Source organism: Gymnoscopelus braueri (genome assembly GCF_963280865.1).
Source record: "Gymnoscopelus braueri genome assembly, chromosome: 12".
NCBI lineage: Eukaryota > Metazoa > Chordata > Actinopteri > Myctophiformes > Myctophidae > Gymnoscopelus > Gymnoscopelus braueri.
The window spans coordinates 45,312,851-45,328,474 of NC_137614.1; the positions used below are offsets into that span (position 1 = coordinate 45,312,851).

Here is a 15,624-nt window from a genome sequence, read left to right on the forward strand (position 1 = left end):
TCAGGGTCCATTTGGTCCAGTTGGCCAAAAAGGAGAGGTAAGTCATACCATCAGGCAAACTTTAAGGGAAGCCTTTTAACTCATGTTCCGTGTATCAACTTCAATGTTTTATTTCAACCTCTATCCACACATGCCATCTAAATATCAGCAATACCAGCCAAACCTGCTGTTGAGCTAGCTCTCTCACTCTGGCGTTCTCTCAAGTGTTCATAGACTTGAGCCCAACCCCTTGAGCACACTACTATAAAGAGGAGAGCTCAATTAGAAGTTTGGAAACACCTGCTGACCCTGACACAACAGAGCCCAAATCACACACCCCTACCACAGTCACCCTGACAAACGACTAACAAAACATCCAATAAAACATGGCCGTCCGTCCAGGCTATGGAACCATGACTGCAAATACAGATCCCATACTGTAGCTCATGTCAAAAATCCGGAATTTGGTCAAAGTGGAAAAACTGCTTGCTCACTCCCTGCACATGCCAATGGTCAATGCACATGTACTTTTTCAGATCGATTGGTAAATCCACTGCGGAGGAAAATGGATGAGGACTGACAGAGTTTTCTTTTTCATTTTTAAGTAGGATTTTATAGTAAGATTTGCCCATTAATTGCAATCTTCACAGGGAGAAACAAGTCCGATTGAGCTCGGTACTATGTACTACTGATGTATTTAAAAATATCTCTCAATGACAATATAAAGCTGTTGTATTCATTAGAGTAACTAGACCAGTGCCCTTTGGGCACCAGCCTGCTCGGGGACCACGCAAGTCGAAAACGATGTAAGTCGGGAACGATCAAAGTTGGTAATACACGCCTCACCTGGTTATGCAATACCTGTTGCACCTGCTGTCAGAGTACTCGTTGTACCCGTTGTTAGAGTACCCAGTGCGGTTGTCCTTATAACGTTAGATATTACAATCAATGGATTATTTATAAATGGGCACCGGTCTACTCGGGAAGATGGGAACGTTTATGCAATACCCGATGCGATGTACTTGTAGTCAGAGTACCGGTACTCACTACCATATGACCGCTCGACTAAATATGGAGATACAGGGGTCCCTGATGTTATCAGAAACTGCTGACCTCATGTTGATGTACAGTACATGGGCAATAGTGGGAGACAGACCCACATACAGACAGACAAATGGATATAGGTATGGAGTGGAGCTCTATTGTACATGCTACCACTTATATTGCTGCGGATAATCTCGGCCAATCCGTGAAGCCGATGGGTTGCCCCCCCCCACTCACACACAGCGATTCGGAGCATCCTCCACAGACCCACGGACAGACAGATACAGACAACTGTGTTTTTTCAGTTCTGGACAACCGCTGGTCTGACCATTTCCCCACTCGGCACTACATATCCTCGGGTCATCGCCGACACACAGGCCAAGTTTGAAGTCATTCATTTGAATGGTGCATGTGTTATGTCCGGGAGAGGCACACACACACACACACACACACACACACACACACACACACACACACACACACACACACACACACACACACACACACACGCTCAAGATAATTACTTTGTTTTTCGTTTGGTATTCTCTAGAATTCAATAATATGTTGATGTTTCTGCTGGTTTTCATAGTCAGGAAAAACGGGCGAGTTGGGACCGAAGGGTGTTGGTGGACCGCAAGGAGAGCTTGGAGCCAGAGGAGTCCCCGGCAAAACAGGACTAATGGGCTTCCAGGGTGAACAGGGTCTTTCCGGAATTGCAGGAAAGAATGGCGTACCTGTGAGTACATCTTGCTGTCTATACACAGGAAAAACTGGTACAATGCTTCTTCAGTGTGACACACGGTCAAGGATGTCCATCTACGGCCGAGGCATGGCGTTGATGCATGGCATTGTAGAGTCTGATGGTGTTCTGGCAGTGTGTAATAATGTAGGGCCTACCTACATAATTGGACACTGCCAGAACACCTAAATTGTAGGCCATGCCCATGGGCCCCATGCACTGTGGCTGGTCAGAGGCGCCGGAATGGAATATGACCTGCGCGCACGTGGACCCCGCGCGCGCTTCAAATTTCGGGTTATTTTCGGGTGGGTTTGTTGATTTTTGGGGGGGATAATTCGGTTATTTCGGTTAATTCGGTTCGCCTCGCGCTTGCGGTGGTTGCGAGGTGCGGGGGACTGGACTGATTTTATTATTTATAAAAAAAAATAAAAAAATAAAAAAAATTGAAACCCTAGTGCACCTGCTCAGGACCCAATATTGACCCAATATATGGTACTTCCGGGTGCTTCAAACGCCACTGAGCAACTTTCATAGAAATGAATAGCTGGGGGCGGGGTAATCCGCTATCCGATGTTATAACTCTATGGTTAACTTACAGGGAATCAGTTACTAGCAGCAGTTTAGTTAAGATATTTGAAGAATTGCCAACCCTGGTTGTCCTCTTCTGTCAAGTCAAATCCTGCTCACAATTCGTTGTGAACTTGTAGATCGGCTATTTTTTGCTATTATTGAAAATCTTTGAAAGTATAAAATACCAGGCAACACTTAGATCATATCGTATTATAATAATTCCAGACAATATAATATAGATATATGTAGCCCAGCCCTACACTGCTGGACATTGTGCAATAGCACCATTATGATTGCAGTCCCATGCTGTTCCAGTCACTAAATTGTATTTCTATAGCACCTTTCATACCAGGTAATAGACCGCTTTCACAGGCAGTCCCTGGACGTGCCAGCGGTCAAAGCCCATGTGCAATTTTAGATAAGAATAAAAGAATGCCTGAGAACAGCCACGTATAAATGTCCCCATCCCCAGCCTCGCTGGGTCCGCTGTTAGCTATGGATTTTAATCAAAGCCCTTTATAACTCTGCAGTGCATCTTTGAGCCAGTCCTCTCTCTCTCTATCGCTGTTCTCCCTGGCATTGTGTTTGTGTGTAGCTTCCAGTGTTGGAAAGTAACTAAAGTAATATGTAACTTAAAGTAATATTATTACTTTTTCCCAGTAACTAGTAACGTAACTAATTACTTTCACTTTTTGAGTAATATTATTACCTTTACTTTTTTTCAAAAAGTAATTTATTACTTTTTTTATTATTATTAGTTTTAATACATTTTGTTTAATAAACAACAGAAGTTGTTCAAAGATTGTGTCTCATGATTAGTCATTATCTGTTTGAGCCCAGGTGTTTGAATTTGAATATTTTTTTAGGCAAAAAATACATGAAATACATTTCAAATACTTCCAAAAAAGTCCTTGCGGTCTTGTTTCCATTGAGGTCCTTAGTATTCAATTCATAGTCAAATGGTTTTCATTTAGTCTGTAAGTTATGAATTCATACACAGTAAAAGTCTTAGTGTTAATATAATTGAAATGAGTGTACAAATAGAACCAAATGGACCCGTCATGTGTACAGAACACTTTTCAGAGTTAAATCAACAATGAGGATTTTACAATGTAGGCTGCAGAAAAGAGAAAAAAAAAAACTGCTAATGTTGAAAATGCAAAGTCAGACTTTTGGGGAGAAAGGATGCAATTACTGGGGGCGAGAAAAAAAAAGTAACTAAGTAATAAGTAACTAGTTACTTTTGGCAGGGAGTAATAAGTAAAGTAACTACATTACTTTTTAAACAAGTAATATGTAATAAGTAACATATTACTATGTTGTAGTAACTATTCCAACACTGGTAGCTTCAGGTCCAGTACCTATATAGAGGAGAGCACGATTAGACGATTAGAAACACCTGCTGATCAATTAACTCTGGCACAGCAGAGCCCTAAATCATAAACCCCTACCACAGTCACCCTGACAACCATCCAACAATCAATGAAGTGTGACCATCTGTCTGGGCAATGGGACCATATCTACAGATCCTGTAGCCCCTGGCAGAAATGCTAAAAACTTAAATTTGGGAAAGGGAAAACAATTAAATGAATAAATAAATATAATAATGCACACGTGCAACTTCCTATAGATTGGTAAACAACCCAATGGGTTGAAAAATGGATCAGGACTAAAAGAGTTTATGTTTTCTTCATTTATAGTAGGAAGGATTTGATAGAAGGATTATAGTATGATTTTTGTCAATGTTTGCTACTTACATCAACTAATTCAATCTGCCATGGGTGGAAGTATCAATATTTATTCCATAAATTTTCCAGCACGGTTTGGATTCAATGTTTAGGTACCAAATCAAGCTCTGACACAGGTGTCATAAAATAAATGTCAGCTTTTCCTGTGGTCGCAATATGATATATATTGATGTAATGAAGGAATAAGGTGGCCAATATTTCACAGTCTGCAAGAACCCTAAAACATCAACACATATTTGGAAACTGTTGGTTTTCTAAATGACTCTCATGAATGAAACATGACTCCTTCTGCTCTGCTGTTTCAGGGTAAACTGGTGAGCGAACAGCACATCAGAGAACTGTGTGGCTCAATGATCGATGGTAAGGATCTTAAGTTTACTAGTCATATATGGGTCATTCAAATGGCCTAAAGCAGGCCCCCCCTACCTCGTAGGGTAGGGGGGGCTACCACATATATTGTATATTTATGTATAAAATTGTGTTTTATATAGCCTGCTCCTACGCACCTGCCCCAGTAGGTGTGCAAAATAAAAATATTATTAAAAAAAATCTCTACAAAATATGTATAAACATACCATGTATGTTATTGTGCATTGTGCCTCCGTTTATCTGTATGCTATGGATTAATGTTATGTTTAAAGACAATTTGACATTTTTGAAAAAAAAAAAAAAAAAAAAGTATACATTTTTTTTTCAAACAAAAATATTGTTTAATCAAACAACAATTTCGCGGACCCCCTGCAGTACCTCCACGGACCCCCTAGGGGTCGCGGACCCCCTGTTGAAGACCTCTGGGCCCTAAAGGGTAAATGAGTGGTCTAAGATTGAGTCTCATTCTTTTCATTTTTATTTCTCAGATCAGATTGCACAGCTGGCTGCCAACCTTAGAAGGCCCCTGGCCCCAGGTGGGGTGGGCCGCACAGGCGCCGCTGGGCCTCCAGGAAAGACAGGCGGAGCTGGCTCTATCGGACATCCTGGCTCCCGTGGACAACCAGGGTACAGAGGCCTGCCAGGAGACCTGGGAGACCCCGGTCCCAGAGGTGAGAGAAGATTTAACTCACGTACAAGGATTACTGTATGTGACAGGATCTTAACCCATTAAGACCTGGAACTGTGTCATTTTTAGATTTGAGCTAAAAAGCATTATTTTACACTTTAGGCTATTCAAAAATAGCAGATCTACAAGCTCATAGCGCGGCACCGAGTGCCGCGCTACGAGCTTGTAGATCTGCTATTTTTGAAAATTCGTGAAAATGTGTGCAAATCTTTGAATATATATATTTTTAAAGCAACATTTTAAACTAAAATCTTTGCTTCTGGGGGTCCCTGGAACAACATATTTTGATGGGGGTCCGCCGCCAAATACATATCATTTTGGGGGTCCTTGACATGAAAAAGATTGAGAACCACTGATATAGAAACATACGTTTTTCAGAAAACTGTTGGGATTTAGGAGACATGTAGAATCGGCTTCAGGTCTCAATGGGTTAATGTGAAATAAAACATCTGTTTGTCCGTTTACACAACAGGTGATCTCGGTGAGCAGGGTGATAAGGGAACCACAGGCAAAGCCATTGACGGGCCTGATGGAGACCAAGGACACCAAGGTATTTGACCTACACACAATGTACCCTGATCAGATTTGTTTGGGACTAGAATTGTACAGATTGATATCAAACACTGTGCTTGTGTTGTGTTTTAAAGTCAGTGTCTGGGTGTTACGTACTAGCAGTGATTTAAGCAGGCCGATCTTTGACGTGCATCCCACAGCAAGCACAATAGGCCATGTGCCCAAGACAGAGAATAAGTACAATCAAATGAACATGACCAACATAGATAAATGCATTCTGATCCAAGTGAACCAGGTGGAAAGTTTCTACGACAATTATAAAAGCCGAAATATAAAGTGGGTTGTTATAGCACCGCCATGAGGGAAGTTGGTAGCTTTTTTTCCATCGAGTTGTGTCCGACGCTTTTAATCTGCTAAGTATGGTAACTGTAACTCAGGCACTTTTATGGCAGAATAGTAAGAAGCAGAGCAATAATCTAAACATAACCAGTAGGATCCCAGCACCTAGTGCGTGGACACTAAAATATCAGTATTAATATTTCCTCATAATTCTGACCCCCATGCGACTAGGCTCAGACCTTGTCCTGAGATAGATCAGACGGCACTCCAAAACAGTTGGGAGTACTGTGATTTTACAATTTAAGCAGACTAAGTATTGTAAGAACTAAGAACATACGTTTGTAAGTGAAAACATACAGTAGTCTTTGACTCATTCCCTGCATGTTGCGCCCATAGGTCTTCCCGGAGTTCATGGAATTGTCAAAGACGGTCGCGATGGCTCCTCAGGTGACCCAGGAGAGCCTGGAGAGTCAGGCAGGGCAGGAAGGACTGGACACCAGGGATCCCCTGGAATCTGTGACACTTCACCCTGCCAGGGGGCACAGGCCGCCGGGAAATCCACCAACCCTAAAAACCATTAAACACCATCTCCCTGCAACCCAAAAGCATCTAACCCCGGTGAGGGTAAGCATGGGAATGGAGGAAGGATAAGAGGAAAGGAGAAAGAAAAATCACGTGACATTTCCTCTATATAAATATTCCATCTATGACGGGACGGGAAGAGTAACATCAGAAAGAAGTGATCTTTTTTTTTTTTTTACAAGAGAAATAGAGGAATAAGTGACATAAACATCCGTTTGGAAAATCAGAACAACCAAGAGACTAAAAACGATATCCCATCCAAAAACGACGCGGACAGAAGCAGAGACAGGAGAACACTTGTGTCACTCCAAATACCATCAGAGAGGAGACTTGACTCAAGACAATGTAATGGGCAACGTGCTTATAGACCATTAAGTTTGTTTCTGAATCCTTTGTGTGTAAAAACTTTGTACATGTTGTTTCCGTGCCCCCCCCCCCCCCCCCTTTATTTTGGTGACTTCCCTCCGGCAGATAGCTCTCAACACAACTGTGATTGTCCTTGACGTGAATGTGCATGTATCATGGCTCCTTTTTATGTACACCACGGGTGTTACCTCACAAGACATGCGTCACACAATGTAAGATACAAAGATATGCACCAGAGGCCCCCAAATAAGCCTCTGCCGAGGACATGTGTACTGTGCTGTAACAGGAATTAAAGAAAACAATGTGCCCAGAAATTGTGTATATTCATGCAAAACTTTTTGCTCTCGCAGTTTTTTTCTTTTGTTTCGTTTTTTTTCATTGCAGTTTGTAAAGTTTTGTTTTTTTGTCAGGAATTTTTTTTCTTCATAGTTTTGATTACATTTGATGATAAAGGTCTCCCTTATAAATACATTTTGGGAATTTCAAACATCAAAGTTGTGGATGGAGAAATCAGACTTTGTAACTACAATAAATCAGAGTAGGAATTTGTGTGCTGTTTTTCCAGTCCTACAGTGAACACATCCACTATGTACTACCGGTGCTGTAACTATTAAATATACATGATTTTAAATACTATTTATTATCTGTGGGTGACTGTTGTATGTACAGTAAGATGCTACAGCGACATGTTGTAAGAAATAAAAAATAAAGCCACTTTTCAGTAAAACATCACTCTTCTCTATATCAAATTAGCAAACTGCTAATTCTCCAATAATAATAAAATGAACACTATGTGAGTCAAGTAGTCACATTTATTTTTCAATTGCTTGGAATATGTTTCGATATATACAAAGCAATGCATTCCCATACAAAAATCTCAAATTCTTAGGGTAACAGATTTATATATAATTTATATTAACAGACAGATGTATTCTGTATAGACTGAACAGCATAGAGAGTAATTATACTGTTTTAGTAACATACATAAAGTGAGCTATACATGAAATCTGCATAAAAAAACACCTCAAATACAGATGAACCATACTCATACAAACTAGGCGGAATGCAAAATAATCTTTGAAAGAGAGAAACAGTGCCACCTGTATGTTCAACTTATAAGTTGAACAGGAACAAATTGTTGAAGAGGGAAGAAAAAATGTAGCTACGCTTCAACAAATGGAAACAGATAAGGTCAAATAAATAGGCAATACATATCCAGATGCTTAAATAGGAGAGGTAAGTGTTGTCACTGTTCAATATTGCCTGAGAAGTGCTATGTTCCCATGGTGGAGAGAGACTTGGTCTGATGCAAAACTGGGCTACACCTTTCGGACTTTGTTCTGGAACTCCTGCAAGTCACAGAAAAGCAGAGTTTATGGGTGAAACGATTATTCAAATATTAAATTAATCGACTGACATACAATGTAATTCAATTTAAGTAATCAAATTATGGGTTTAATGTTTAGTCATGTAAATTGTTTTTGAATATGTGCTATTTATTAAACAACTAAATTAAACATGAATGTCTTTCTTGATTCAACTTGTGATGAGTACTTACCATCATGTTGTACTTTATTACCTTATGTTAACATAATTGTATGTTAGAATTTATTGCACAGATTAATCAAAAACATTTACAGCAGATTCACTGATTATATCACTATAAAATAATCACTGTTGCAACCCTAACAGAGTCCCAGGGGGTGGAAGCAAATCAGCATTATGTTGTAAAATCACTTTACCACTTTGCCATTTCCATGGCAAAGGAAGTCAGACAGGTAACAAACAATGCTCAACTGACATTAGGTAAAGTACTGTAAGCCGGTGAAAAATGGTCAAGCTAAAATACTTCTATATATGACAGAAGCTCACCTGTTTGATGTCTCCATGCGCTTCATTGATGTACCTCAGAAAGGCAGTGGTCCAGTGGAGGGTAGTGGCTTTGTCTGAGTCGGAGTCGCAGAACGGCACCAGTGAGTTCAACTCATCACAGCACTGACTGATCTTCTTCCTGTACACAGTATAAGCAACACAAACGTGGCTACTTTATTTTTGCTTCATTGTGAATAGGAATGTTGATCAAACTATTATTTAGTAATAATAATAATAATAATACATTTATATACCGCTTAGTACTCAAAGTCGCTTTACAGAAACAAAATAAAAACAACTTTATTAGGGAGTTAAAAGATTAAAAACTATAGAGAAAAAAAAGAAAGGTAGAAAAAGGGGATTATGATAAGGTAAGGAATGTGAGTCTGAAAAGGTGGGTTTTAAACGTGGCGAGGGTGGGAGCAGCTTTGACGTGAGCTGGGAGTGAGTTCCATATTGAGGGGGTGGCCACTGAGAAGGCCCTGTCCACCCCAGGTTCGTTTCTTTGTCGATGTCCAGGAGGTTGGCATTACCCGATCTGAGGGAGCGGGAGGGGTCGTGGCGTTTGGATGAGTTCAGAAAAGTAGTTGGGAGCCTGAGTAGTGTTTAAAGTGCACATCTGATTATGTGTACATAAGTATGAGGTGAAGGGCATCTACTGAACGTTCACGATGCACAGTTTACTTTGTCAAAAACCTCTGACGTGGACTCTGATGAGGAGATTATTTATTCATATCTGAACAGAGTGATCAAGAGTCTTTCTATATATTGTATTCAGTGGTCATTCTTACAGTGTGTGTGCGTGTGTGTGTGTGTGTGTGTGTGTGTGTGTGTGTGTGTGTGTGTGTGTGTGAGAGAGACATTTTTGAGGTGGTAGATTGTCGACAAATTGTTTGACAAATGAATGCATTTTGAGTGCAAAATTCAAAACTTTGTGCTCCCCCTTCAACGGTATTTGAATGCAGGTACTGTAGGCAGTGGTGTAAAGTAACTATGTACATTTACTCAAGTACTGTACTCAAGTACAATTTTGAGGTATTTTTTTTACCTTACTGGAGTATTTCCAATGTTCAGTACTTTTACTTCTACTCCACTACATCTCAGAGGCAAATATTATACTTTTACTCCACTCCAATACAATTCTTTGAAAACTTTATTTACTAATTACTTTGTAGATTTTGATTATTATTACGAAACATACATTACCCACTTCAGTCCTATATAAATTTCAGCCGTTTGAAAATAGCCAATCTACAAGCTCACATGCTATTTTCAAAAGTATTTTTATACATTTGAAAACATGTGAAATGGGACATTCTGCATAATGAGTACTTTCTACTTTTGGTACTTTAAGTACATTTTTATACCAATACTTTTGTACTTTTACTCAAGTACATTTTTAATTCCGGACTTGTAACAGAGTATTTCTATATTGCAGTATTGATACTTTTACTTAAGTACAAAAATCGAGTACTTTTTCCACCACTGACTGTAGGTACGGCTCTCTGGAAGGACTGAATGCTTACCTGCGCTCTCTCTCCAACAAGTTGTGCCTCTCCCGGACTCCAAGGCTATTTTCCATGCAGGCCTTGTTGGTGCTCAGCAGCCCGGCCATCCACTTCTCTGAGTCCTGGGTGGCATTACGCTTCTTAGCATGCTTAACGAACGTTGCGGGTTCTGCCACAGCAACACCTAAACGACAGATGAGAGAGGATATAAGATGGAGATGAATGCAAGACTACATCTCCAGCAGTGGTGTAAAGTAACTAAGTAAATTTACTCAAGTACTGTACTTAAGTACAATTTTGAGGTATGTTCTCCAATTTTCTGTACTTTTATGTATACTCCACTACATCTCAGAGGCAAATATTGTACTTTTACTCCACTACAATTATTTGAGAACGTTAGTTATTAGTTACTTTGTAGATTTTGATTATTATTACTAAACATACATTAACCACTCCAGCCGTATACATTTCAGCCATTTGAAAATAGCCGATTTACAAGCTCACAATGCGTTGCGATGCGACACATTGTGAGCTTGTAGATCTGCTATTTTCAAAAGATATTTATATATTTGTAAACTTGAAATGGGACATTCTGCATAATGAGTACTTTTACTTTTATTTCTTTAAGTACATTTTGATACCAATACTTTTGTACTTTTACTCAAGCACATTTTGAATTCTGGTCTTGTACTTGTAACAGAGTGCTTCTATAATGCAGTATTGATACTTTTACATAAGTATGAGACTAAGCCATAATAAATAATAAATACTTAGGGATAGGATGAGTAAACTTATCTTTACGTTCTGTTTTCATCTGCTGCTGCTGCTGCCCCCCTGCTGGGATGGTGCGGGTACTGCACTGAGCTTTAGTTAACTTATTGGGGGTGACTGGGCCTTGACGTTTGTTCGGGTCAAGGTTCCCAAGCACCTAGGATAAAAACAGACAAATCAAAACCTAGGTGTAATCAACCAGTGCCTTTGGAGCAATGAGAGAATACAGTTAACCACTTCTCTTCATTATACCTGTCTGTGCGTGCCAGTAAATGTGTTGATCATGCTCCCCCCATATGGGATTGACAACTCCATGGGATTTTCTGAATCCGGTCTGATCCACCTCTGCATTAGTGGATTGATGAATGCATCCTGACCTTCGGTGGACTGCTGAATGATTGACCGAAATCTGAGACATAACAGACGATATTTAGTAAATTACATGAATATTACGGCATTACGATACAGTGTCGATGAAGTACGCAACATCACATCATTCAAGCATACTTGGTAAGAGCTGCTGACTGAGCATCTTGTTGTGTGGGGATGTCAGCAGCAGCAGGCATGCCGTTAAACCTCGTCTCCAAGCAAGCTCTAACAGCAGAGCAGGGTCTGGGAAATAAAGAGGCACTACCATCCGCGGGTGATTCGACATCAGCTCTGATCTTGTCCAGGACTGACCACAGGACGTCCCCACAAATGGAGGGGGACCTGACCGCAGTATGCAAGTCGGTTGAAATCGTCAGGTCGATAGCTTGGGCGCTCAGGGAGGGAGAGGTCAGCGTGGAGTCAACACTACCTGGGGTCGTCAAAGTTTGGGTGGCGTCAACGATAAGATCTGGATATTCTAGGATGACTTGCTGAAAGTATGAATGTCCTACATCTGTCATCTGTGTGTATTCTACTTCCGTCATCTCCTTCTCCATCAGAGTGAGCTCTGTGCCTGAAATCTGCCCCTGAGTATGTGTCACGGGCTCGTTCTGGTTCATAATCACAGAAGAGTCACAGTTGTATTCTCTGGCAGCATTAGTCACCACAAGGGCGGCCCTTCTTGCTGGTGAAGATGGCATCGTTGACACTAGAGAGACAGGGACATAGGACAGGAGAGACCAGAACGTAACGTTATTATGTTGAACTCAACTCGGCCTTGGCTTTTGTTTGCTATAATGCACCTTTAATAAACCAACATTATTCTAAGTAGGTTTTTTTTGTCATGATATTAGCATTAAGGCTCCCATAGTTGCTAATACAAGTGGGCTTGCCACATCACCTCAACAAATCTTTGCTAATTAATTGCCCAACAGTTTTTATATTATACCTAACTGATTCTTAATGTGAGGTCCAGCTGGGGACACCCAGGGGTACTTGAGGGGGTTCCCCAGCTAAATTATTGATAGTGAGGATTCTTAGGAATCAAATGGACCCTTACAGGTATTTTAAATACCTATAAGGTCTGACAGTGTACAAATAGAACCACATGGACCCTTATGGGTCCATTCGGGTCCATGTCCATTATGGGTCCATGTGGTTCCATTTGTACACTGTCAGAGTTAAATTAAGCTGAGGATGACAGTGTAGATTGGGTCAGAGTCTCAGAGATACACATTTTGTTGTAGCACATGGGGGTCTGTCCTGCCTGCACTAATAATACATAATCAAACTGGGGGTCCTTGAAATGAAAAAGTTTGAGAATCACTATTTTAACTGAATTCAATAAAGGAATTCAGATTCAGATTATTCTGACAAGCAAACCCAACCTTGCTAACTATATCTGATCTGATCTCCAGTGAGGGGAACATTAGCCAAAAATAGCCGATCTACAAGCTCACAACTCCTTGGGCTGCAAGGCGTTGTGGTGAGCAAGTATACGGAAAGTAACTGAGTACATTTACTCAAGTACTTATTATATATCGTTTAAAACGGGCAAATGGGGCAATGGCCACCATGCACAGGTTATTGTGGATGGTGGCCGTTGCCCGTTTTAAACGATACAAAATCAAATAGAACTTCTAACGTACAACCTAGCATCACATTAGCACATGAGCTAAACGTTCAAGTTATAATTTCTATTGCAACATCTACATCTTCAACTGGTAGCATCAACATACTAGCAAACTAAACATAAGGTTTATTATTAACCTACCAGAACAATGCCTGTTGACAATCAATCTGGACGGATCATCATAATAGTCTGGTGAATCCTTCTGATCCACTCCTGTCCATATGAGGTCCTGTCACTGTCAACCATGCAGTGGTGGGAAAAGTACTCAAACTTTTTACTTAAGTAAAAGTATAATACTGCAATGTATAAACACTCACTTACAAGTAAAAGTCCGGTAATCGAAATGTAGGGGGAGACTGAGGACAAAAGTATTGTATTTGCCTTCATAATTCACAGACTACTTGAAATATCCTAGTCATCTTTTGCTATAAGAAACATATATATAGGCCTATGTGCCCTAATTAATAATATATTTTTAAAGCTTTTACTAATTAAAATATTAATTTGAATGCAATGAGTCACAGTGTAGTAATATGTATTTTCAATAATTTAACATTTTTACTTACAAATGTTTTTTATACATAATTACAATTATTTTAAATATACTTAAAGTACCAAAAGTAAAAGTACTCATTATGCAGAATGTCCCATTTCACACAAGTTATTATATTTTATTATATGTCTAAAATGTATTAAAAATATTTTGTAAATAGCAGATGATTGAGGCATTGTGAGCTTGTAGATCGGCTATTTTCAAATGGCCGAAATAGGGCTGAAGTGGGTAATGTATGTGTTATTTGTAATAACAATATCTAAATCTACAAAGTTACTAGTAACTAACTCAAGTTTTCAAATAATTGTAGTGGAGTAAATATTTGCCCCTAAGATGCAGTGGAGTAGAAGTAAAAGTACCGAAAATTGGAAATACTTAAAGTAAAAAATACCTCAAAATTGTACTTAAGTACAGTACTTGAGTAAATGTACTTACTTTCTTTACACCACTGCTGTCAACTTCCTTGAACTTTAGCTGAGCTTTTATTTTTTATTTTACATCTTTGACAATAAAAACACGTCAGATAAGTTTTATTAATTTAAGTGCTTTTTTTCAGTTCTTATTCGAATTATAAATAGTTTTAATAAATAAATGAAGGCAATATTGCTACATTTAGATTTACAGTATGTAGGTAGCCCTGATACATGAGTGTCATATGACAGTTATGGATGAACTTCAACATAGTGTTTGCACTTTCTCCCTTTTTAGCCGGTACATCTACATAAAGGTTCATATTTCAAATTCAAAGTACTTACCCCATGGCCACGGATGTTGCAATTATGTACGGCCCCTCAGAAGTACCCGTATCTTCCGTATTGTTCAATAAAAAGCATTTTAATCTGATCTGTGGGACTGTGGCCATTTTCTCTTAGTTATTTAATGTATTAGAGTGCAATACACCTCCCAACCGATAGGCTCACATATGGAGAAAATGGCCATCGATCGGATTAAAATGCTTTTTATTGAACAATACGGAAGATACGGGTACTTCTGAGGACCCGTACACAATTGTAACATCCGTGGCCATGGGGTATTAAAGCACTTTTTATTTGAAATATGAACGTTTATGTAGATGTATCATGTACGGGCCAAAAAGAGAGAAAGTGCAAACACTATGTAGAAGTTCATCCATGACGGTCATGACAGATGACCATGATCCATGGCTAAGTATGTAGGGTGCACAGCTATTCAAGTGTTTCAAGCCATTGGTTCTGGAAAAATGTTCACCCCTGACCCTAACCCTTTATAACATCTAATTTGATATTATTCACTAAATTAAAAAATACAAATGAAGAGGATCTAATCTATTTAGTTTTGTTACACTGATCCGTTTAATGAATGTTCCGATTTCAAAACACATTAAATAATAATCTTAAGAGTAAAAACAAAGCCACTAATGCTGTGTTGTGCATATAAAAGAAGACAATAGTTCTGTGGCGCTCCTGTACTGAGTGAGGTGACACCACAATTGTCTTACCTGTCTGCGTCTCTGCAATTCACCAAAACATCATGACCTTGGTTCTGGTGGTTGATCCTTCTAATGTGTGAGGGGGCCGTGTTTTTTCAATTACGTTTTTCATTTATTTAATTAAAACAATTATGAAAAATAAAGGAAAAAAGTAGTCGGAACCAAGCAACTTAAGGGGGTATTTCACTTTCAAAAAAACTTTTGGTCATTTTATCGTCAACTAAGGCTTTTGTGAGCCCCCCAGACCGTTTTTAAGTTGCTTGATTTAGTATTTAGATATTTGATATTATTTTTTTCAGACACGCCCCCTTCCTATACTAACCCATTATAACTTCAAACTCTATTTTTAACATGTTAGATTCATCAAAAACACCCGTCCTTGGTTCTGGCGTCTCACCCTGCCCTCCTAATACGCGAGGGGGCCATGTCTTTTTGATTACTTTTTTCTGGGGGGCTCACAAAAGCCTGAGTAGAGGATAAAATGACCCAAAGTTTTCTTGAAAGTGAAATATC

At 39.4% G+C, this 15,624-nt stretch overlaps 2 protein-coding genes across 2 annotated transcripts in view; one reads left to right on the plus strand and one right to left on the minus strand.

The window, feature by feature from the left end:
* The window catches only part of col9a3 (collagen, type IX, alpha 3), a 30,375-nt gene extending 23,104 nt beyond the window's left edge, over positions 1-7,271 (plus strand). Inside the window, exons 27-32 of the mRNA XM_080444779.1 lie at positions 5-37; positions 1,613-1,759; positions 4,386-4,440; positions 4,938-5,120; positions 5,610-5,687; positions 6,386-7,271. Coding sequence (XP_080300905.1) covers positions 5-37; positions 1,613-1,759; positions 4,386-4,440; positions 4,938-5,120; positions 5,610-5,687; positions 6,386-6,570 — 681 coding nt within the window. The 3' untranslated portion in view covers positions 6,571-7,271. The remainder of the gene's footprint in view (positions 1-4; positions 38-1,612; positions 1,760-4,385; positions 4,441-4,937; positions 5,121-5,609; positions 5,688-6,385) is intronic.
* A 144-nt stretch (positions 7,272-7,415) lies between these two features.
* On the minus strand, positions 7,416-12,158 carry LOC308096604 (uncharacterized protein; the record flags this gene model as incomplete). Its single annotated transcript, XM_080444019.1, has 6 exons — positions 7,416-8,286; positions 8,810-8,948; positions 10,336-10,501; positions 11,119-11,245; positions 11,341-11,497; positions 11,596-12,158. 6 exons carry the CDS (start codon positions 12,156-12,158, stop codon positions 8,257-8,259), a joined length of 1,182 nt encoding a protein of 393 aa, XP_080300145.1. The 3' UTR covers positions 7,416-8,256.
* Positions 12,159-15,624: the final 3,466 nt, after the last annotated feature.